The following is a 24,937-nucleotide window of genomic DNA, read 5'->3' as shown; positions in this document are numbered from 1 at the left end:
ACCCTAAGACTAATTTTTAAATAGGTGTATTTTGGTAGAGGAGTAAAGTTTAGTGAAAAGCTTGAATTCATCCAGGAGGATGGCTGAAGCCCCCTCTCGTCCTTTGTCATCTTCCAGCCATGATCTGGTCTCACCCATGACTTCTTGTCACATCTGACTCCGTGTGCCTTATTCTTTCTGTTCAGCAATAACACCCGTGACATAAAGAAGCTTCCTATATTTAAATTTAACTATATTTCAAACTCCACAAACATAAGTTATAAAATGTATAGACCTATACACCTATGATTATCTAGAATTATCCGCTACCCTGCTTTGAGAAACATTGCCATTTGGAAAGGTGTCCAGTGATCCCTCCACACTAGCACTGTGGGTTCCTCCTAGCAGCATGGCTGGCAGTGGAGAGACATCGGACACAGAGTGGGCATCATTAAGTGTCCAGAGGCTAAGGGACAGCGAGATGCCAGCCATAACATTTAGTAACCAAGACACTGGCCGGCCAAACTAGCCCGGTACAGTTCAGTGATGGTTGGGTCAGCATCCTCCCATGTACAGTTAGCAGTGGAAACAGATCATAAAGCACCAGCCTTAACAGGGCTGTCATGGGACTGGGATCCTGACTATTGGGTCTGGGGAGAGGGGACAAGTTAAACTAATCCAGCCAGAAATCAAGCAAGTAAAATCTCTCCCTCACTTCTCCCTCTGTGGCCAATGCCATCTGCTAGTTTTAAAAATAATTTTTAAAAGCAAGTGTTTTGGTTCTCTTCAGTGTGCAGCAAAGACAGATGCTATTTTAGGTTTGTTTTCTATCACCCCCCCTCCAACCAAGAACCAGGGGCTGAGTGTCATTAGGCTCTGGTGTACTGTCTGCTTTATGCTACCAGCTTCGGTGTGACCTTTGTGCTAACTGCATATTCCACCTCCCCATTCCCCCCTCTGCCTCTCATTAGGTTGTTAGAAAGAAGAAGTAGTATTGATCCAAGAAAAAGATTTTTTTTCCCCAAAAAATATATAATTGGTTGATTTGCGCTGCTCGCTGTAAACCTGCAGCTCCAGCTGGATGCAAGGATAGAACACTGCGAACTTTCCCTGCTGCTGGGCTAGAGGCTTTGAAGGAAGGATGCATCCATATAGCCCTTCCAGAACCTTCCACGCTGCTTGTTCTCATGGGGGGCAGTGTAGTGAGAGACTCCGAGTGTTGGCCCTAGATCTGATCTGTCTTGGTTCAAACCCTGGCTCCGCCACTTACTAGCTGAGTGATGCTTCGCCAGCCACCTTTCTCTGTATCTCCTTTCACATGTGAAGAGAGAGGAGAACGATCTAGTACTTGTCGTGCTGGGTTGTTTAGAGATGTAAAAGAGATGGAGCATACACAGAGCACAATTCAGACAGACATCAGGTGTTTGATGATGGTGGCTTTGTGTCATCACCGTCTGTGTAACGACTATTAGAATGCACCCTTGACAACACTTGATACCTTTTATATACAGTAATACAAACACCTATGCACTGGAAGGAATTATTTCCTTAGACGTTGGATTATACATTTGTTCTATGGCCAGAATTCTCCTAGGCAGTGTGTCTGTGCCATCTTGTATCTGGTTTAGTACCCTGTGGGTGGGTGACGAGTGTCCACTGTATAAGTGAAGAGAATCCTGGAGATCAGACAGGCTCATTGCATGGAAGTCGCACGGCTAGTAAGCGGCAGAATGACATTCCAACGCAGTGTTCGCTATGGCTCTGGAATCTCTGCCCTGCGGTGTCCCTCTTGCACTGATCCTCCCAGCGTTCTAGCCCTCCCAGTAGGCTTTGCAACGTTTCACGCAAAGCCGACTTTTACATCCCCCCTCAGCGTTACCAACATCTTAAACAACCCAACCCACAGTTTACAAAAAGATACGCAGTGCTCTGGACATGGGATTCTGACGCCTTCTGTTCCATTCTTAAGTACCATTTCATTCTAATTCTTGCTTAATTTTCTCTTTTAAAAAAATGGCTATGACCTACCAAGTTCACGAGGTGACCAGTAAGAGTGAGATACAGTGCTGGTCTGGCTTGAGAAGCCAGGCGAAGCTCTTCATCCGGGTCAGAGTCGAAGCATACAGCACTGTGTGTCTGACAGGAGCCACCGTGTTGGAGATGGTTGCCTATACTGTCCTTGCCACACACAGAGGACACAGGCCCAGTGATCTTGAGGCCTATCCCCACAGAAACATCTTTTCCAACCTTTGAACTCACGATGGTGCTTCAGGTGCCCATGGATTCCTGTGGCGTTCACCCTTAATTTACACAGATGGATTGGTTTTGGCCAGAGATGGCAGACATTCAGTACTATCCACCACTAGACTCTCACACACAAAATGAAGCCCCCAAATCTTTACATTTTCCCATGTACAGAGCCCCTTAACATGATCTGAGTCAGTCAGTCTCTGGTCTCTTCTCCCGCCCTGTCTCCTTTCTTCTCTGTTTGGACACTCTCAGTGGTTCCTGGTGGGTCCTAAGGTATGGTAAGTAAACTCTCTGCCCATGGTCTTTGCTAGGCTGTTTCCTCCTCCAGACACATGCCTGCTCTGGGTGGCTTTGCTCAAGGGTCTCCTCGGTGATGTTTATGCTGAGCACTTTACTGCGGTTGGCAGCCTCTACCCTGTCTCCTTCACCAGCACCCCAGTCTCTTTAACCTGGACCTTTCACACAGCACCCAATACCTTTTGACACTTTTTATAACCTCTAGTACTATCTTTAGCAATATCACTCTGCTGAGTTGAGACACAGATGGCAGGGGTTTTTGTTGGCTTTGTTCATTGCTTTTTCTCTCCTGTAGCTGTAACCTGGTACCTAGTAGGGCTCTGTAAATAGTTCTTTATTTATTAAAGGACAAATGGATTAAACAGTGAGATAGACGGCTGTCAGGTTGAACATGTAATTACAAACTGTGGTGTCATCAGAGGGGTCATCTGCAGAGTCTCGCAGAAGACTATAACAAGCAGACTTGACTTAGATTGGGTGGGTTAATTTAGAGGAAACGTTTTTTTAGGCTGGGAACATGAGGGGGATTTAAGTTTCCTGCAAATAGCGTGAGCGCTGCCATGGCAGGCCAAAAGAAAGCCGACTAAAGGAGCAATGACGCCCAGGCAGAGCTAAGGGACTAAGCAGACTAAAGGAGCAATGGCGCCCAGGCAGAGCTAAGGGACTAAGCAGACTAAAGGAGCAATGGCGCCCAGGCAGAGCTAAGGGGTGGGGTTGGGGGGATCGCTCATTCATTTAGCAAAGCCCTTTGACAGAAGGAAAGACGTCAAATCTGAGGTGGGCATTTCTCCAGGACCATGATACCTTCTGCCTCACTAGCCTTACAGACAGCACCATGGATCTGATTCCCTCCAATGTTCAGATGAGGAAACCTTGACATCAACACTTCAAATACGCCCAGCTACTAAGAGCTAGAGCTGTGCTCCTAAATAAAGCCTCTTTGGCTTCCAAGCATGTGGTCTTTCACTCTCTGGGCACCTCCTGTGTGTTGCTCAAATGCCAGAAACAGGCTTACCCGGACCCTGGCCTGAAAGAGCTTACAGCCTGCCTTGAAAGTGCAGAGTCCTCTAGGTTGAGACATGGATTTGTTTTCCAGGTCCCAGTTGCTTTACTTCTGTATATGTCCTTGTTTTAGGTTCTTGTTGTTATGTATAAAAACATGATCCTCAAAGGTACATAAAGCAGCCAAAGAAGGGAGATTAGATTATTCAATATGGCCACTTTGGAAAGAAGGACTCTGTCTTCAGAGTTATGGGCATGGCTTGGCTTTAGATAGAGGGCAAGACATATGAATAATGAAGCTGTCCTGGTCAAGACGTGGTCCTGCCCTTCATTGCCTCATCACTGTCTTGGCTCGGGTCTGTCCTGCGGGTGGTCTGACTGTGTGTAATCACTTCCTGGGAGACACATGCCTCCTCTAGATAGGCTGGTTCTTCTGTCTCTTTTCTTCTTTTTAGTATGAGATTTCTGGGGGATTTTTAATTTGGTGGGGAGCATTGTCTCCACTGTCTGATAGCTGACGGGAAAGATGCAGGTGTCTCTGTAGAACATCATGTCTTCCGATCAGGAGGTTACGACTTCACTCACCTTGCTTTTAAATTTTAGTCTTGAGGGATTTAGGCCAATCTTCTGGATTTGTAATGAAAATTCCTGAAATATGCCTGTGCACACACCAGCACTTGCTGTAACGAAATGTCTGAGGAAAACAATTTAAAGGGAAGAAAGGTCAGTTGGCTCATGGCTTCACGGGTGTCCGTCTATGTTACCTGGGCCCATCCACTATTACTCTCATCCATGAGGCAGAATGGTGGAATGCCCTGATGGTGCTGAGGAAGGGGGGGAGGGAGGCTAAGGAAGCAATTAGAGACAAAATATAAGATCATCTCCTAGTGACCCACTTCCTCCGGGAGCTACCGTCTCCTAAAGTTTCCACTGCCTCTCAGTAGCTTACTAAGTTATGAACCCATAAGAAATATCTCATTAATGAGAAACCTCATGTTCCAACCACTTCCTCAAGTCCCACCTCTGGACTCTGCTGTGCTGTTCTGGTTTGAATATGATGTGTCCTCATGGGTTATGTATTGGGGCCTTGACTGAAAGCTGATGGACTTGTGGGAAGTGATTGGGTCCTAAGAGCTCTGACCAAAATAGGCTTGTCTTCCCCTTAAGTTGCAATCTCAGGTTTTTAGTCACAGTGTCAAGAAAGGTAACTACCAGTCAGGGCTCAAGCCTTTCACATGTGAATATTTGGGGAGATATTCCAAGCCCAAAGTGCAGCATGGTCTTCCTAGGCTGTTGCTTTGAAACTGCTAAATGATGGTTTTTGCCAGTCACCAGGTTAGTTCTCTGTCATCTCAAAACTCTGTGGCTTAAAGCAGCAGTAAACATTGATCACTGTACAGTTCCTGTAAGGGATTTATGCCAGCCCAACTCCCTAAAAGTCTAATTCCCGGTCTCAAAAGAAGTGCCAGTCAAGTGTCCAGTGACCACTGCAGTCCTCAGATGGCTTAGACAAGGAAGGTGATTCAGTAATGTGACTAGCGTGCCGGTGCTGGTGTGTTGAAACTTTGAGACTTCGTCAAATGGCCTCTGCATAGTGCTGGTTGAGGGTCTGCACATCATGGCTGCTGTAGAAGGTGCAGAATGGAAGCCATAAGGTCTTTTGTGACCTCATCCTAAAGTCATGCAACCCTATTGGTTACACAAATTAGCCCAGTCATTGAGGTAAGATAGTACAGGTCAGCATGCACATTAGAAGGTGAAATCACTAAAGAGCCAACATGGAGACAGGCTCCCACAAATTACCACAAATTATATACCCAATATTTACTACTTTTTTTCCAGCAAACTTTGTACTAGAGAATAATATCAATTAAGTAGTAAGATCTATGTGTTAATTATATTTTCCAGCACAAATGAATTTCAATTTGTAGTTATTAATTAAAAGTGATTTCATTCCACCTGAGCTAGCCTGCATGGTTACAGTGGCACAGAGGTTACCCTTAAGGGGATGCTGGGCCCTGCCTGAAAGAACATGCTGGAGTTCTGGTAGTTCTCATCATAAATCACAGCTACTCCCTGCTCCCCATTTGGGTCCCTCCATGGGGTGCTGACTTTGGTGTTTGCTCTCTTTCCTCAGGACCGCCTCTACTTTGTGATGGAGTATGTGAACGGGGGCGACCTCATGTACCACATCCAACAAGTTGGCCGTTTCAAGGAGCCCCATGCTGTGTAAGACAGACCTCCTGCTGTGCCCTTTCCTTGGGATAAATGGGCGTCAGTTCCTTTGGCGTTTTTTAGTCTACTAGGGATTTTTTCCCCCAACATCCCAGGCTTCCTCTTTATGAGCAGTGCTTGTCTAAGGAGGACTGTATTCTGCTTGCTTTGAGATGTTTCTTTATGTTCCTGAATCCCAACTAGAACTCATAGCTCTAAACTGATGGCCGTTTCATAATCTCTAATTTTTTTGCCCCTCCATCCTGAGAAAGGTCTTCTAACTTCCTTGGGGAATGTCTTTGCAGGTTTTTGTTTGTTCGTTTGCTAATATTTATTGAGAGCTTTCTTCGTGTGAGACCCTTGAGTACTGAACAAACACTATCTCATTTCATCCTGAGCAGTATGGGGAGGGAGATAGTCTCACCCAAGCTTTACAAACAAGTGAAATGAGACCCCGAGGGTGGGAATGGCCAAGATTCTAGACCTAGTGGAGGATCTGTGTGGGTGAGACCCACCTGTGTTTGTTTATCTGTTTCCTATGCCCCCTTCCCCCTCATTTTTGGGGAGATGAAGGTTCCAGTTGACTTGCAGCTGTGGTCTATGGGTTCTCCATTTTGTCCCCTCCAATGCATAAACCAGTAAGTGGTCATGTATAAAACAAAGATCTCACCAAGCTTCTCCTTTGCTTAGAACCCTATGGGTGAGCAGACACAGAAAAAGCCATGGGAATGAACGTCAATTCTCCTTCCTGGGTGTTTGCTTAGGTTTTATGGCTTCTCCTGAGAGCCCCCAGAGCCCATGCAGGGACCCACCCCCCTGTTTTGTTCAGCCTGCTTCCTGTCTTCCCACCTACTGAAGCCAGGAACACTGTTCTGTTTAGCCCCGTACTTCCCAATCAAGCTTTGTGATGGGATCATAAGACAGCTTTTCCTTGTCTCTCTGACATCAAGTTGACCGAGGTTTGAGTCATCATTACATGACACATACTATTAGGACTGAGCACAGCCCCCCGAGGTCTTGCCAACCCATGTGGCATAACTGGCAGGGTTTTCTTTGTTTTCTTTTAGTTTGGTTTTGTGCTCTTAAAGATCTCTTTAGGGAGCCAGATGCAATGGCCAGTCCTTGAGATGCTGAGGCAGGGAGATTTCAAGTTTGAGGCAAGCCTGGGCTATATGACAAGTTACAGAGTTACAGGCCACCTGAGCTGCATGTGGTGTGAAGTTTGACCTCAAGAAACACAGAAACAAAATAGGGACTGGGCTGTGCCGAGATACACACTGCTCTGGGTTCTCCTACTATCCCTAGCAGCATAAGAAAAGCAAACTCCTCTTCCTTCTTGGTGGACTCCACCAAGAGGTTACACATTAGACGCCAGCTGTTTCCAGTCCGGGCTGGACCATTCATCTGATAATGTCTTCTCCAGGCCCTTCACAGATTTCACCTCTAAGCCTTGGTTTCCCATTTGAACAACAAAGCTGTACTAGTAGGACCTATGTCATGGACTCTAGGTGGTATTAAAACAGATAGCCCCCAAAATGATGTCAAGCACAGGCTAAGACTTCAATGGCTTCCAGAGGCTGACACTAAAGCCTTCGAACTTGTACTATATTGAAACGATCCTTCTCCACCAGCCCATCCACCCCCACAGCCCCCCCCCACTATGCAGTTGCTGACCCTTTACCCACCCCACACATGTCACTCTGAGCCATCCTGATCACCCATCCACACACTCTGCATTTTAGGAGACATAGAACTGACTATCCACTGTGGGCTTTATATGCCAAGTGCCTCATTCAATATTCTATTGACCTCTGAGCTAAGTGTATGGTGCCCTTGACTTTCTCCATCACCATTTTTTTTTAATTTCAGATTTTACGCTGCAGAGATTGCCATCGGTCTTTTCTTCTTGCAGAGCAAGGGCATCATTTACCGGTAAGTGAGCATGGCTGTTCTTTCTGTCTCCTCAGCTCCCTCAGCTCCTCCCTTCCTGCCTCTTTCTTCAACTGCTTTTAAAATTAGAATCTGTGGTGGGGGAGGAATCCTCCAGTACTAACTTGGGCATGTGTTCTGCCAGGCAGCATCGCCCACTGCCCTGGCAAAGTTTGGGCAGCTGTATATGGTGATAGCGAAATCTTGATGGACTGTGTCACCCATGATTCTCTGGGACCTCCAGCATGAGGGCACTTAAGTCTCTGAGAAGAGGCAGCTCTGCGTAGAGGGCTCCAGCAGCACTTTCCTCCTGGACCCCACATCCGGGAAGCATGTAAAGAATCGACTGCAGCGCGTGTCAGGATCGTATTATTATGCAACCCTTTTTCTTGTATGTAGCTGCAATTTGGAAATAGATCTCTGAGTTGCTCTCCCTGAAAGACAGGATTAACTTCAGAAGTTGGCATTTGCCGGTTTGGGGAGAAACAAGTGTGTGATCATAGCTGTATGAGTCACACCATTTTATATTTCATGCAAGGCAGGATAGCGAGCCTGAGGCTGCTACTTGTCAGTGAGTCCAGGGTGTACGGTTCCTCTTGCGCTGTGCAGATGAGATGGCACAGGCGATGGGGGAATCGACTGACTGTTATGTAATAGGAGCTGGTGGGGAGTGTGTTTCTCTCAGCTCTTGGCATGAGCGAGGGTCTATTTAAAGGCCCGTGAAGAGTCATATAAGCCCATTTCATTCATTTATTTACAAATAATTCATCAAAAGCCTACTGTGTGCTGTATACTGTTCCAAATGGAGGGAACAGAGAAGAGGCAAAAGACTGTAGAGCAAGAGACCGAGAAGGGAACTATGGAGAATAGAGTATATTGGAGTGCGGTAAACAGTGTGTAGAAAGGATAAGATGGGGCTGCTGGTGCTGGGTTCAGATGCTAACTTCTCTACTGTAGAAATGATGGAAATGCTGGCCTGCAGTTAGTGACACTTGTGTGTCCTGAACCCCTTGCTGTAGAGCTGAAGGGTATGTGAGAAGCTGCAGGAAGACACTAACCAAAGACTGTGGGTTAAGTTTCACACAACAAGACTTTGACCTGAGGTCTCGACAGTAGGTTCTAACTCCTTCCCAGGATGCGCCTCCCAACGAATATAACCCACCAGGCTCCTGCGAAGATTAAGTATGAGCTGCGCATGTGTTAGAAGGAAACCCAGCCCCAGGAAAGAAACTGAGTTCTCCTTAGCTGGGCTGGGGGTTCAGGACTCGTTTCAGCAGAGTGGGGCATGGATTGAGATTTGGAATTGATAAGCAAGCAATTGGGGTGCTAAGATAATCCCTACTCTAAAATGATCTGTCTATCTATCTATCTACCTACCTATCTATCTATCTAAATCTATCATCTATCTATTCTCTTTCTCCTCTCTCCATTTCCTCTCTCCTTGATTTTTCTTTTCATTCTCCATTTTTAATGCAGGATTTTTTTTAAACAAAGCCCACTTCTTTCTTTTACTTGGATATTTTTTATTTACATTTCAAATGTTATTCCCTTTCCCAGTTTCCCCACCTATAAGCCCCCAATCCCATTCCCCCTCCTCCTCCTTCTATGAGAGTGTTCCCCCTCCCCAGCCATTTCCCCTTCCCGCCCTGACATTCCCCTACACTGGGGGAATCCACCAAGGGCTTCTTCTCCCATTGGTGCCCAACAAGGCCATCCTCTGCTACATATGCATCTGGAGCCATGGGTCAGTCCATGTGTGATCTTCAGGTAGTGGTTTAGTCCCTGGGAGTTCTGCTGGTTGGTATTGTTTTTCTTATGGGGTCGCAAGCCCCCTCAGCTCCTTCAAACCTTTCTTTAACTCCTCCAATGGGGACCTAGTTCTCAGTTCAGTGGTTTGCTGCTGGCATTCGCCTCTGTATTTGTCATGCTGTGGCTAAGCCTCTCAGGAGACAGCTGTATCAGGCTCCTGTCAGCATGCACTTCTTGGCTTCAGCAATATTATCTGGGTTTGGTGGCTGTATATATATGGGCTGGATCCCCAGGTGGGGCAGGCTCTGAATGGTCATTCCTTCAGTCTCTGCTCCAAACAGATAGTTAGAGGGTAGTTAGGGATTGCTCTGATTTAGTCAAGGGTACATGATTTAGAAGTCCAACTGAATAGGGCAGTTCTTAAGGATCTAAGATGACAAAGTTTTTTATTTTTCCTTTTCTGAGGAACATGCTACACATGGATGGGAGTCAGAGATGACTCAAAGATCCTTTCTGTCAAACTTAGTATCTGGTTTATTGGTCATTGATGCTGAAGTCTGTGCTAACTTTCCTTAATGGAGTTCTTCAAGATAAATTTTCTAGCCCTCTTTTGACACAGAATGAGAGTATCTTACATGGAAAAAGAGCAACCAAAGCAACTCAAGGCTGAGGAGATAGCTCAGTGGGTAAAGCGCAAACATGAAGTCCTGAGTTCGGATCCTCAATACCCACATACAAAAACTGGTTGTGGTAGCCTATGTCTAGAACAGAGGCTAGTGACTCAGCTGCTTGTTTCTGGGCATATAGTCAACTTGAGGGGTGTCATGTATAATTAATTCATACATATATTTGGTATATAGTTGCTGCACAGTACAGCACACACCTTGCCTTGAAAACAAGCATGAGTGCTGTCTAAGATTGGGTCTATGGATGGTGACAAAGATATTTGGGATGGGGAATGTTGCTGTCTGCAGTGGATGCAAGTGGATGGATCTCCTCTTGAATGAAGAGACCTCATAGACAGATAGGAGGTGTCCAGATATGTTGTCAAGATATCTATCCAGCTGATAATGATAGCAGCAACACTCAGTTCAGCTTTACTTAACTTGGCTGCCAGTAAGAAGTCCAAGGACACATCTGAAAGGTTAATCTATCACATTCCTTGTAGCCTCTGATTATTATTAGCTTTCTGGACCTCTGGAGCTTTAAGACTTATATTATTGTTTCTGAATCAGCTCCGTGTACAAGAGCTTGCCTCTTTGTTGGTGATAACCAAGAGGGTTTCAAAATTTTGATGGTTCTCCATTGGCTCCCATGCCTGCTATTGAACCAGTCACTGTGAGTACGATTTCTAATGGCAAGTACAGGCCAGTAAAACCACTCCTGTGACCAGAAGTCAGGTTCACCACCATCCCTATAACATGGCCTAAAGAGAGGCCAGGAAAGAGTTGTACCAGACATTCAGAATCCAATCAAGATGATGCAGGAGAGAACTCCAAGTTAGGAAGTGGGTTCCATACCTCTTAGAGAACTAGACTTCCACGCCTTCTATTAGAATCAGATCAGTCTGAGACATCAAGCATCCCTACTCACTGGTACACAAAATGTTGACATTGGAGTAGACATTTAAGAAGAAGCAAGTTGGAAAGATACCCCGTGGGATATGAGAACAATCTTACATTGCTGAAGTCAGACAGTTTTCCAGACTATGAAGCTCTCCTCATCCACACAGATGCCAATATTAGGATGAGAGCAAAGGACAAATTCTTTAAAGCCCAGATGTCACTGTCTTAGAGACCCATCCTTTAGTGACATCCCCTTCCACTCTTACTATCTCTTTGTCACCTTCCTATTCACCAAATTGCTGCACAGAGGTCAAATAGCCATGATCATAAGGAGAAATATTACTTACCTTTGCTCAACACTGTGGCTTAATTGGAATATAAAAGAACCATTCTTACTTGTTTTGTTCATAGTTAATGTTTTTAGCTCCAGGAATAGTGCCTGACACATAGCAGACATGCAACAGACCCCTATTGATTGAAGGAACAGTTGGAACTCCCAAGTACGTCCCACAAAGTAGGAGAGCAAGAAATACTTAGAGTTAGGTAAATTCTCTGAATCTTTTTTCGTTAGCTCCATGATCTTCAGAGACACCTCAAAAGTAATATTTTCATGAAAAAAATACCTTTTTATATAACAGAAGAGATCTCAGGTGTAAAGGTTAACTTGTGGAACTTCTCTTGGATTCTGGAATCATCCATGGTTCTGTGTTCTTTCCTTATCTTCCTATGGTTTCTTTATTCCCTGAAATAATGTCTCCTTGTATCTTTGTGAGACATGTAGCACAGTTCACTCTTTAGAAAAAGAAAGTGCAGAAGTTCATGAGCCCTTTTTGTTATAATCTCCCTGCCAGATCGTAAACCGCTGTAGAAAAAAGTGGGCTTTATGTTAACATCGCGTCCTCGAAGCTCCTAGCACAGGGGTGTGATGTATCCATAGCAAGTGACTATTGGCTGAGTTGAAATAAGCAGCATGCAAACTAAACTTCCAAATCCTTATTTCTGCCACAGTGACCTGAAACTTGACAACGTGATGCTGGATTCCGAGGGGCACATCAAAATCGCTGACTTTGGCATGTGTAAAGAGAATATCTGGGATGGGGTGACAACCAAGACATTCTGTGGCACTCCAGACTACATCGCCCCAGAGGTGAGAGCATACGTCCACCTGCAGTGATGTTTGTCCTGCTCACAGATAGCTGTGAGAAGGCTGAGAAGGGTGGAGGGTATTGCCTGGGAACCTTGGACTGGCCTCGATCCTGCTTTCTAAGTCATTCCTCTGAGCTCTCACTTGCAGATTAGCTTAGCACATCCAGACGCTCTAGAAAGCCAAATATGTCAAGATGCAGGGAGGATTTTTTAAATAAAACTCAAAAGAACGATCCATCACACATCAGTAAGAACACATCTATCATCAAGCTGCCGTGGCTCGAGGCCATATGATGCCTCCTAATTATGACATTGAAATGTTGGTTGCGAGAGTGAGAGACAGAAAGGGAACGAATCCTCTGGGCTGACAAGACACATCGTGGTGCACCGCACAGTGGAGATGCATTCTTGGAGACTCCAAATTTGTCTTCCTGTGTTAAAGATATTGGTGAAAGGGTGAAAGCTCATCAGAGTAGCCTCCATCCTCTCACAGGAGGCAGCCAATCACTGGCTGTTCACAACACGAGATGACACAATGATTTGAGAGTACATAACACAGAGTCTTGGAGAGAGGGACGTCCGAGGATTGCTCTTTTCCTTGGCTAGCTGTCAGTCACTTGCTATACAAGGCTTGTCTAGAAGGTTTCTCATAGAGGTTTAAAACTAAGCATAATGTTTAGACCTGCATGTTCTGTGCCCAAACAACCCCTTCCTAGAAACCTAGGTTGCCCACACAGATAAATGTGCACGCACAGAGAAGGGAGCACATTCAAAGCCCGTCTTTCATTCCAGTGTTAGTTACTTCTTCATAATGAAAACTAAGAGAGAATCTCAGTATTTATGACTACCAGTAAAGGAGTTAGTCACTAGTACACACCACATTTGTGTCAGGAAGTCACATATAACCTTGAAAAGACCAGATCGTGTCTCCATGAACTAACTGGAAGTAATGTTCCTCTACAGGGGTGAGGGCAGAAGACTGTGGTTTAATTGTGGTAGAAAACATAAAAAAAAAAAAAAGTAAGCATCATTATTCACCAAATCAAGAGAGTGAGTTAAATGTATATGAAAATACAGACGTGTTTCCAAGACATATGGATAAAAGGAAAACTAAAATCAAATGAGGCGTGGCCACACCCACCTGACATCCAAGCACTCGGGAGGCTGAGGCAGGGGAAACAAGTTCGAGGCCAGGTTGAGCTACCTAGCAAGGCTGCCCCACAAATGAAATATTAAAAATAAGACAAATGCAAATGAGGAATAACAAATATGACAGCACTGTTTATAGACAGTGGCGGTAGCACCCAGGACGCTGCTGTGTGTTTTCTTGGAGTATGCAAATGCTCATGAAAAAGTGCAGACAGTCTGCCTGGGAGATGACACACAGATTTCAAACACCGCAGAGGGTAAGAATGCTCCCGTCTCTCTGCGTGTCATTGATCCTCCCGCAGAGTAAGAGGTGTATTTGTGTATCCCCGTGTGGCACACAGTTCCTGGGTGTGTCCTTTGTTCAATGAATTCTAGTTCCCATATCAATCTATACTCAGAGTCACAGGGGAGCTTTAACCTTTTTAGGATGCCCAAATGTCACCCTTTTGACCATTAAATCCGAATCCCTGTAGGGTCATGGTCTTCAACAGCTTCTGGGTTACTGAGCACACTGTGCCCTGAGCAGACCGCCTCTTCCTTCAGCTCGCTGCTGTCCTTGGTCAGCTTTGTTGTTAACTAACCACACCACCTCTGGCAACTTTTCTCACCTTCCGGGCTCTATTTTCCTTGGTAAAAGGTTTAACTTTCTTGGATTGTCAGAGCAAATGAAACACCAAGTGCCTTAAAGGTGTGAAGACACGTTCACTGAGAAGCTTCTCGCGGAGGCTGTCTTGCAGTCACTTCTGTTCCGAGTACATTTCTTATTCATTTATTCTTTTGTTTCATTATTTGCCTGTCTTAAACTTCCAAATTAAAAATGCATATCTACAGTGTACAAAGTGTTTCAGGCAAGCGGAAAGGTTGACTTGAATTAATTTGTATATGTATAATCTCGGGTGCGTAACCTTTATTGTTAAAGTCAACACTCAGTAGTTTCAAAAATACTACTATTGTGTGTATATGTATGCATGCATATGCCATAACACAAACGCACGCGCACGCGCACACACACACACACACACGCGCGCGCGCACACAGTTCAAAGTAAAAATAAAATCTTAAAAAGTAACCACTGTGCCGGTACACAAATCTGATAGAAATGCAGAGTGAAGAGCACACTCCATGGCGTGTCCACCTCTGAAGTGCCTGCCGAGCTTAAGTAGAACACACACCAGTTTAATATACAGTTGTCGGAAAGAGTCTAGCAGGAAAAAGGTCTTGACACAGAATTATAGATGGTTTTCACAGAATCCTTTTACCATATATACTTTCCAAATCAAAACAGATGTAAAAGAATCACAAATACTTTTACACTTTAGGGTGTTGTATTTTTAATCATGGTTCAAAAGAACCACACTGAACTGTGGGTGTGGGTCAGACAGAGGCGAAGTCGCCCAGCAAGCATGAGGCCCTGAGTTGAATCCCTGGCTCCACGAGCAAACAGATGAAAAACAAAACAAGTGCCCACATGTTGTAAATTTTACCATCTTTAAATATGCGGTTTACATTATTTTGTAAATGTTTCTACTCTATAGTGAGAAACAAAAATAACCACTCTTAGTTAAAATGCCATACACAGAAAATTGAAACATCACACCATACCCAGTGCCTTAAAAAGGCAGGGTGGCACACAGATGTTTGCCCAGCGGCAGGTGCCTTTGTCAAGCATCAAATGGGAGGAAACAGTACGGGTGCACCCTAACCTCTTTGTTCACTCTCTGAGACCCTGCTTGAATCTGGGACGGTAGCAGCCATTGTAACCTTGCACAGAAGGCCAGGACCATACCTGAGACTCCTCACCCGAATGCTAGTCCACTCTTCCTATAAATGTGAATTCAGTCTCTGGCCATAGGGGCTGTCTGCCACTCTGATGGGATGTCCTCTGTTTTCCAGATCATTGCTTATCAGCCCTACGGGAAGTCTGTGGACTGGTGGGCGTTTGGAGTCCTGCTGTATGAAATGTTGGCTGGCCAGGTAATTGAATTTTAAGTGATCGGTAAGAAAATTATTCTCCACCTTCGGCCACATGGTCTCTGGGGGAAGTAACAATTTGGTCACAGCCCATGAATCGAAGTACTTCTGACTTTTCTGGCCTTGGGGTTACTTAAGTTTGTTGATCATCTTTTCTCATGAACATTCCAGAGGGTAACGTAGTCTTGGGATTGGGGGTGGGGAGAAGGAAGCCCTCCCGGACAGAGAAAGCTGGGAGGAGGGCCTGGCGGGGGCTCTTCTCCCACCCTGCCCTCTGCTCCACAGGCACCTTTTGAAGGGGAGGATGAGGATGAACTCTTCCAGTCAATCATGGAGCACAACGTGGCGTATCCCAAGTCCATGTCTAAGGAAGCTGTGGCAATCTGCAAAGGGGTAAGTTGTCTGTCCCTTGGGGCCAAGACTACCATGCAAGGGATATTGGTTATGCCACAATTAGTTAGAAGCAGAGGATTACTTCAAACACCAGAATCCTGCTATGACACCATTCTCTCCTGGAAAAGAGAGTTCCCTTCTCATTTGCACCAAGGTCTATAGAGGTAGCCATGTACTGGAGTCTCACTTTTAGCTGGGCACCAGCCCCAAACCTTACACAAAGAATCCCAGAGACATTGCTCAAGAGCTGGAAGCATGAGAAGAAGGCCTAGGGTGGTCTCCCTTGTCCTGCTCTGCTGCCCATGTCCTTAGTTAACATTAAAATTTTATGACGCTTGTTGTAAGTAAATTTCAAACAGTATTGATTCTAAGTGATCACCTAGATAAGCTGAATTAAATTCAGTGTCCCCAGACTTGCATGATCTCCCTCAGCTTGTAGTACACAGGTGTGCACATAGCTATGTACACACATGCACACAGTTCATAGGGCACAGGTACACACCTACAGCTTATAGAAATAAGTCCTGTGAAGAAAGGCAAGCAGGAACTTTCAGGTAAGGTTTCTTTGTGCTACTTTTATGTTGGATCCAATCTGCTTTTGAGACTGTGCAGACCTAGGCTCCATCCCAGGATTAGGTCTACATACTGGTATTCTGAAAAATACCCCCACGTAGCTCAAAATGCACTGCCTTTTAACACAGTTGTCCAAAGGATGCCGTTTCTCAACCACCGATGGAAGTGTGGAAGCTTCACTCTGAGACTGAGGGAACAGCATGCAAGGATAGCAGTTTTAGAAAGGCTTTCCCACCAGCTAACACAGAGGGAAAGTTCTAAAGGTTAGACCCTGGGCTGTGCCTGAGCACAAGGCTCCTACTGTGTGTCCAAATATACCGGGGCTGTCATCATAGATCTCTAGGATGCTTGTATATTTCCACGGCCCACCCAGCCCTGCTCTTCCTGACCCCAGTCCGATGCCATCTATGTGGCTCTGGTTAAGGAAATCGGCAACAGTCAAGGCAGCTCAGCCTGAGTTTTGGTCCCGGTGATGGGAGCTGGGCCAAACTCACAACGTGAAAATACCTTGTAAGATTGACTGAACTCTCACCCACTGAATCACCTGAGCATTGTGTTTGAGCTACACCAGCGAGGAGGCAGACATCTCTGGGGAAGCCATGTGTGAATTAGCCTCAGTCCCTAACATCTTCAGGTTAAATCGGTTACAAAATTTTTCTTGGAGGGTGTGAGGCAGAGAGAGAATGAAAACAAGGAGCTCAGAGAAGACTTAAGGGTTCATGGGAACACTGGCAAAGCCCATAGCTAAAGGAGGATGCAGACAGAGGCCGAGGTCGGTGAGGCTCCTGGAGGCATCGTGCTAAGAGAGGAGTGGGAGGAGTCCATGGTGGGCTTTAATTTGTTTAATGATTCCCAACATGTGAAGATCTAGATATTTTCCCATAAATGTTCAGCTTTCCGACTGCCACATTGTCCTCTCCTATAGAGCATCAGTCAGCAAGACTGGAAGTCACCTCCCCTTTAGATAGGACTGCCCTCTCCAGTTTGTAAAATAAATAAATAAATAAATAAATAAATAAATAAATAAATAAATAAATAAATAAAAATAAGCCAGATTCTGTGTGAGTTCCCATCCCAGTCCAAGGAGATAAGCCACTAGGCTCATGAGGAAGTTATTTGACCTGATTTGTGGATGGAGGCCAATAGCAGCACTGCACATAGGGTCCTTTGATGATTAAACCAGTTAATACCTAGAAATCACTTAGACCAGAGCCTGGGTTCTGCTCCAGAACCCTAAGGCCATCTCCAATATGAGTAACGCTGTCACGGCTCTGTTTGCTGTCAGGCTCCTCTTGGCATTTGAGCCTGTGTCCCTCTGTGACAGGAGAATTTGGAGAGGGAAGGATTTAGGAGATCAAAAGGCCCCTGCAAATCCTCGTCACACCCTCTCCTTCCTTAGGTGTGTGGTTTTGAGCGATTTCCTCGAATCTTTGGCCTGCTGCTACTTCATCTCCAAAAGCACAATAAAAGTACTTGATGAGTCATTTCCCAGACATTAAGTGAGGCCGTAGAAGGGGACTCTTGTGTGGCTTGTGCATAGTAGGTGTTCAGGGCATGTTCATGGACTTCCCCTTCCCAACCCATCTCTGCCTGGACAGCTCGGGGTAGGGGTTCTAAGTGGGTCATGGAGGAGAGAAATTTTTCCAGGTCAGCTGCCTTCAGCTTCAGCTCCAATTAGCACTTTGCCTGGTGGAGTTGTTTTCTATCAATTCAGGATCCATAACCTTCACAGTGAGAGGGAGTGACTCTCTTCGCTATGTGTGCTGGGGCGCCGTTCTGAGTTGAGTGGGCTGAGTGCGGCCTGGACTCTCTCTTTAAGGCGGACACTCCTTCAAAGGAGGAGTGATGCGTAAGCTTCGAGCCAAATGCTTCCTCCTGAGCAGAGGGGCCCCTGGAGATGCGTCTGGGAGGTGATCCGAAATGGGAACAGTGATTACATCCAGCTGTCTACATGGCTTCGGGCACAAGAGAGTGGAGTGTGGGAACCCGGCACTCCTGACTGCTCTGTGTGTCTACCGTGGCACTTCTTTGCCTGCAGTCTCCCTGCCTCCAAAGAACCTGAAAACAGCCCCCTTTCCCACATACACCATCTTCTCTAGATGCCTAGCTCATTAAGGAAAAACCCTATTCTCCACCATGAAAACAGCAAAAGCTTGCTCTGATTTCCATGGCCAGGATGCTGGAAGAAGACAGAAGCCGGGACTAGCAAGTTAGAGTAAAAATAAAGAGAGACTGAATTACAGAGGCTGAGAGAGCTGAGCTATTCAGAACCTGACCCTGGGGCTGGGGAGGAGGCTCCACTGGCAAAGCGCCTGCTGCACTTGAAGACCTGAGCACAGTCTCCAGGACTCACATGAAAAGAGCCAGTGGCAGCAGCACACAGCCTAGCTCAGAAATGGGGAAGTTGAGACCAGAGGATTTCTGGGGCTCACTGACTAGCTAGCTTAGCTAAATCGGGCAAGTTCCAGGTAAAAATGAGAGACTCTGTCTCAACCAAACAAGGTAAAGAGTGATTGAGGAAGACATGGGTGGTCTGGACTTGACATACACATGTACACACACACACACACACACACACAGACACACAGAGAGAGAGAGAGAGAGAGAGAGAGAGAGAGAGAGAGAGAGAGAGAGCTTTCCTCCTTGATTTTGTGACCTTAGGCAGATGACTTTACTCTCTGGACTAGTTTGCTTATGGGGAAAATAGTTGCTGAAGCCTCAGAGCGTTGCTGTAGGATTCGAGAGTTAAAATAATGGCTGGGCTGCCTTTAGCCCAGAAACCAGACACATAATGCTCTCAGTCCATGGAAACATAATTGGTGTTGATGTTATTGTTATCAGAGTTAATGGAGACGTCCTAGACCAGCAGTTCTCAACCTGTGGGTCATGATCTCTTTGGGGGATGAACCACCCTTTCACAGGGTCACCTAAGGCCATTGAAAGTCACAGATATTTATATTATGGATCATAACAGTAGCAAAATTACAGTTATAAGGTAGCAATAAAAATAATTTTATGGTTGGGGGGGTCACCATAACATGAGGAACTGTATTAAAGAGTTGTAACATTAGGAAGATTGAGAATCGCTGTCCCAGACTTTCTACCCATCCAAACCCCATACAAATGCCAACTCTTGCCCTCCATTGACTTTTCCTGACCAAGTGAGACCACAGATATCTCTGGGAAAACCACATACAGCATATATAAAGTGGAGACACGACTGTACTGTTCCAAGGTGTAGCCGAAGAGATGTTTTTTATTGTAGATATGAGGGAGAGTACAGCCAGAGGCCTCTGGAGGAGCCCAGAGCAAGGAGAGAAAGCAGTAGACTGAAGGTGACCAGCAGCCTGAACTGGGCCATGAGAGGAGAGAGGAAGGGAGGGAGGAGGAGAAGAACATGTGGACAAAGGTGACCAAGAGAAAGGAGGCCGAGGAGCACATGGCTGAAATGGCAGGATTATGTAGGAATCAGAAGCTGAGAGAGAAAGCGCATAAGCAGGAGAGCAAGGTGAGAAGCTCAGGTACTGAGTGAGCCTGGAGGCCAGTATGTGCTCTGCGTGCCAAGAGGCATCGCAGTTGGCCATTGTGTGTCAGGTTCCGTTTCTTTTGGACCTGACATCAGAGACCAGAGATCTTCTCCTCTCTCCCCCTCCCTCTCCCCTCCCCCCCACCCCCTCCCCCTCCCCCTCCCCCTCCCCCTCCCCCTCCTCCCCACCCTCCCCCTCCCTCCCCCTCCCCCTCCCTCTCCCCCTCCCTCCCCTCTCCTCCCTCCTCCCCCCCTCCCTCCTCTCCCCCTCCCTCCTCTCCCCCTCCCCTCCCTCTCTCTTCCTCTCCCTCCCCTCCCCCTCCCCTCCCTTTCTCCCCCTCCCCTCCCCTCTCCTCTTCTCCCTCCCTCTCTCCCTCCCCCCCTCTCTCCCCCCTCCCCCCTCTCTCCCCTCCCCTCCCTCTCTCCTCCTCTCCCTCCTCTTCCCCTCATTCTCTCCTCCCCCTCTTTCTCTCTTCCTCCCTCTCCCCCTCCTCCTCCCCCTCCATATCCCTCTCCCTTTTCCTCTCCCTCCCTCTCTCTCTCCCCCACTTTGATACAGGCTCTCTTTATTGAGTCCAAGCTGTCCTTGGCCTCTTCCAACAGTAATCCTCCTGTCTCGGTTTATGAAGTGCTGGGATTACAAGCATACACCATAAGGCCTGGCTCCTATTTCTCCTAAAAGCCCCAATTTTGGTGCTACGCTGAAGTGGGACTGGATCCCACCATAATTAGAAGTCCTTGTGTTTGTCTGAGTTCTCTGAGTGTCATTTGCTTCACCATTTCAAGAGGGGAAAGGGAAAGACTCCCCTCATTGGGGTTACTGTGACAGTCGAGTAGGGTCATTCATGCCTGTAAGAAGGAGCTAAGAACACTGAGTTTGTGGGACTTTCGCTCCTGGGAGGACAGAGCACACACGGAAAGTGTATGCTTGTAACGGTGGCTCTGGGGCATCCTGGAAGCAGGATTCATGTCACGTGCACGGCAGTTCTGAACTGCTGGGTTCCACTTTTACCCACTGGGCAAAACCGGGGGTGTTTGGTGTCACAGTTCATTCTTCCCTGTTTTTCTGCCCTCTTCCTTTTTTCTGAATCACCAACTCCTCCATATTTCTTCTCGGTTCATTCGCTAACATCTTGCCATCAGAGACCCTCGTGGTGCGCTGCTTCAGGTTCATTTCTAAGAGCAAGCCTATTTAGTGGTTTCGTCCGAGTGCATATCTATTCATCTTGTTTTTTAGCACTGGCTCACAGACCCAAAGATGGAGAGTTTTGATAATTAAGTAATTTGAACAGAACACCAGAGAAACCTCAGCGGAGCAGAGGGAACTTGTGATACAGGGAATGAGCTGGGCTAGCTTTGGACTATTTAATGAGCTTTCTGAAACTAATTACTTGAAACTTGGGTCCACTTGACTAATATTTTTCTTCTTCTTTTTTTTAATTTTCACAAGTGCTTTGCTGAGAAATGCAAGTGGCATCTGAATGAATGTATCCTTCGAGTTGGTCAAACACCAGTGTTGCTTATGACAGAAGAAAGGGGGCTTGAACATGCAGAAACTGGCTTCATTAGGGGCACCAGTAACCACACAAAGCTCATTCTTGAACCCAAATGACAGCCTGTGACATTTTTAGTGTGACGTTCAAGGCCACATTTACGCTTTGGTTTGATTCTCCCCGAGGGACTTTGCTCTGGGGTGGGTAGCATTTCGGTCTTTCCTACAGAGGCCTGGCTGAGAAACCGTCACTAGGAGGAAACTCAGACAGTAAGATTGGTTGATACTCTGCACTGACTTTCCTAAGTCATTGGAATAATAAAATCTCAGCAGCTCTCATTTCCTAGTCTGCAATCTGTTCAAGGTTTTTCTTTCCTTTTTAGCTAATGACCAAACACCCAGGCAAGCGCCTGGGTTGTGGGCCTGAAGGGGAACGAGACATTAAGGAGCATGCATTTTTCCGGTATATCGACTGGGAGAAACTCGAACGCAAGGAGATTCAGCCACCTTATAAACCAAAAGCTGTAAGTAAGCCTCCCCGAGGCTGGCCGGTCCTTGGACCCAATATGCGCTTTCTTTTGTGTGTGCATGTTCTGACTGCTCATCGAGGTGTGGACATGCGTGAATCGACTTGAATATAGACATAGGCGCCTCCCTCCCTGTGTGCACCAAGTCACTGCATGCCAACATGGCAATTATTGCGGAGCCAGGCCTCTGTACATAAAGGAGAGACACTTGATACGGAGCTCTGTTGTTGCTGTTGTCGCCTTGATTCAATTACTGTAACTGTCTGAGCTGCCACCTCCTGGGTGTGGGGAGGGGATGGTTCTTGGGCGAGCAGAGTCCAGACTTACTTCGGAATTGTGATGAAGAATCTAATTTTGCCCTCCTTCCTTCCCCAGTTCAACTGTGTCATTTTCTCTTCAGACTGACATTGAAAAGGTCATGTTGTTTATCTCAATGGTATTTAAATCGAATTCTGAAACCTACAGTGATACTACCTCTGAGTTGGTAACTGAGAACGGTTCTCCAGTCAGCGCTTTCTCCAAGTGAAGGAGAAGGAAGCAGAACCACAGACCTCCATGAGGTTGGGGTGTAGACGAGGTTATCATGCAGTTGTGATGTCAGAATAAATCGTTCTTCTATAGTCGCTGGGGAAAATTCCCAGCCCCAAAGACCCAGCAGGGTCCTTGTGAGCTTCTTTAGAGAAGGAGGGGGAGTTTGCACCTGGATGAATCAAAATGGTGGTTTTATGAGGTGGATGTTTCTTTGTTGATGTTAAGTAATGCGCAGACCTGGTGACTTTGTTAAGTGTTGTGAAACTACTGACTGAGGCTGTAAAGGGAACGTAAACATTGTCTGAGGGTCTCAGTGTTCAGATGAGAAAGGTGGTGATGATAGTTATTTTACTGCGATAATTGCTAATTTCCTGAGCATTTATTATGTACTAGGTGCCATGTTGAGCATTTCATTTACAGCATTAATTAAACCCTCACAACATCCTACAAGGTGGGAGCCATTATCCTGGCATGTGGGAGTAGAAAGGGAAGACTCAGAGAGGTTAAGGCACTCTCACCACAGTTACCCAGCGGCTGTGGTGTGGGGTGAAGGGAGAGTCCATGTCCTGAATAGTCCAACTCTATTGGAAGCTTTCTATGTCTAGGGAAAGGGACAGTAGTAAAAGAAAATCTCTCAAGTGATTCTCACAACTCTGTAACTGCCCCATCTCTGCCGCCCCCCTGCTGAGCCTCGTTCTGGATATATCTGAGTGCTAAGAAGCCAGCTCCAATGGAAGCAGCCAATTCCATTGTTGAATATTCTATATTAATATCCAATCAATCTTCCCAGAAAGACCAGCAGAGACCCACTCTTTCTAGATCTTCTGGAAGTTTGTGGGATTATGTCTGGAGTTTAGGCATCTGGATTAAATGCCTCCTGAGAGCACACCCATATGACATCACTTCTGAGTGTCATCATTCATCTTAAAACAAAGACACAGACTGGAGCATGGCATTCCTAATAGCATCTGACCATCAGCGAGTAGACTCTGTGTCCTGACTATTTCCACGCTTTTGAGCTTGGACCAGTCAAGTTCTCTCTGACCTAGTTACTTTTTCATCCTCTGTAGTGTAGCAAGGTTTCTGCCTCGGAGGATCATTATGATACAGAAAGCACTTGGGATGAGCCTGATTCATGACAAATTCTGGAGGATAGTTGAGTATGGTGGTCAACAATGTCATTGAGTAGTTAGCTTTGGGTTTAGGGTCTTTGAGGGACAAGTTAGTAGTAGCACTATTTCCTAAAGGCAGCGTCTGTGTTCAGTGTTGGGGTGAAGAAGGGGCTACATGTCCTTGGCAGCACTGAACACTTTGGGAATAAATTGAAAGATAACTTGGGAGGGAAGAGCTGGCTCTTTGTTCAGGAAACTGGTGAAACAATGACTCACTTGAGTGTGCGTGTGTGTGTGCATATGTATATATGTTTGACTGTGTGTTTAAATGCTGAGTATGTGTGTGCATGTATATGAGTATGTATGCATGTTTGTGAGTATGTATTATGTATGCATGTTTATGCATGTGTGTATGAGTGTATGTGCAGAGTGTTTGTTTAAATGCTGAGATGTGTATATATGCACGTGTGTGCATATGTGTGTGTATGTATGCATATGTGTATATGCATGTTTGTCCATGTGTATGAGTGTATGTGTGAGAGTGTGTTTAAATGGTGAGGTGTGTGTGTGTGTGTGTGTGTGTGTGTGTGTGTGTGTCTGCGCATATCTGTGTACAGGAGGTATGCAATGCACATGGAGACTTGAACTCTTCTGGACTTTTCCTTGATCATTTTTCACCATGTTTGCTATGCCAGGGTCTCTCAGTAAAATCCCAGATCACTAACAGAAGATCTAGTTAGAGCCTGGTCTAGTTAACCAGGTTGCTCTCAGCCTCCTAAACTCTGGGATTGCAGGTGGACTGCCACATGGACATCTGCGTGGCTTCCGGAGATTCAAGTTCTTCCAGCCTTTCCGCTTGCACAGCAAGCATTTATCCCTGCAATCCTCCTCACAGCATCTCTCCACTTAGGTTTTACAAAGCTATTTATAAGGTCTCAAAATGTGACCCTCTCCTTTTCTTACTTTCCCATGCTCATGTGCACTGAAGCCACTGGACTTCAGGAGCTTGTGTTAGAGTTGGGCACCAGTGGTTTTCAAACAGTGTTCCTGGACCAGCAGTAACAGCTTCTATCTGAACCATGTTCAGAATAAACTGCTAGGACTCAACCGTAGACATCGGGAATCAGAAACTCTGGTAGCAGGGTGGGATGCTGTGGGTCCAAGAATCTGAGACATGCTCTAGACTGAGAACATCACTCAGGCAGAGGGGGGGGGGGAGGAGGAGGGAGGGGGGGGGAGGGGGGGGGGGAGGGGGGGGAGGAGAGAGAGGGGAGAGGGAGAAAGAAGGGGGTTGCAGGGGAGAGGCAGGCAGGCCAGAGAAAGTGGCAGAGAGAACTGCTAGTTACAGGAGGGAGACTGGTTTTCAGCCATTTGGGGGCCAGACAATGGCTTCTGGCATACATCACAAACTGAGTCTCACATACGTCAAAGGAAGAAAGAAGACTGCAAGCTCCAGGGGGAGGCAGAAAGGCCAAGGTGGAATGCTGAAGCCCGGCAAAGCCCAGGCTTCACGTTCTCATTTGAAGCTGGGG

The 24,937-nt window shown here is 46.2% G+C and overlaps 1 protein-coding gene across 2 annotated transcripts in view; it reads left to right on the top strand.

Annotated features, from left to right (window-relative positions):
* The window catches only part of Prkcb (protein kinase C beta), a 335,946-nt gene that overhangs the window by 280,662 nt on the left and 30,347 nt on the right, over positions 1-24,937 (top strand). For both annotated transcript variants that reach the window (XM_032892724.1, XM_032892723.1), the window contains exons 11-16: positions 5,666-5,757; positions 7,612-7,674; positions 11,994-12,132; positions 15,174-15,254; positions 15,537-15,644; positions 21,619-21,759. In XM_032892724.1, the coding sequence (XP_032748615.1) occupies positions 5,666-5,757; positions 7,612-7,674; positions 11,994-12,132; positions 15,174-15,254; positions 15,537-15,644; positions 21,619-21,759 (624 nt within the window). The remainder of the gene's footprint in view (positions 1-5,665; positions 5,758-7,611; positions 7,675-11,993; positions 12,133-15,173; positions 15,255-15,536; positions 15,645-21,618; positions 21,760-24,937) is intronic.

The sequence above is a fragment of the Rattus rattus genome, chromosome 2 (genome assembly GCF_011064425.1).
Source record: "Rattus rattus isolate New Zealand chromosome 2, Rrattus_CSIRO_v1, whole genome shotgun sequence".
NCBI lineage: Eukaryota > Metazoa > Chordata > Mammalia > Rodentia > Muridae > Rattus > Rattus rattus.
This window is presented reverse-complemented; position numbering and strand designations above follow the sequence as displayed.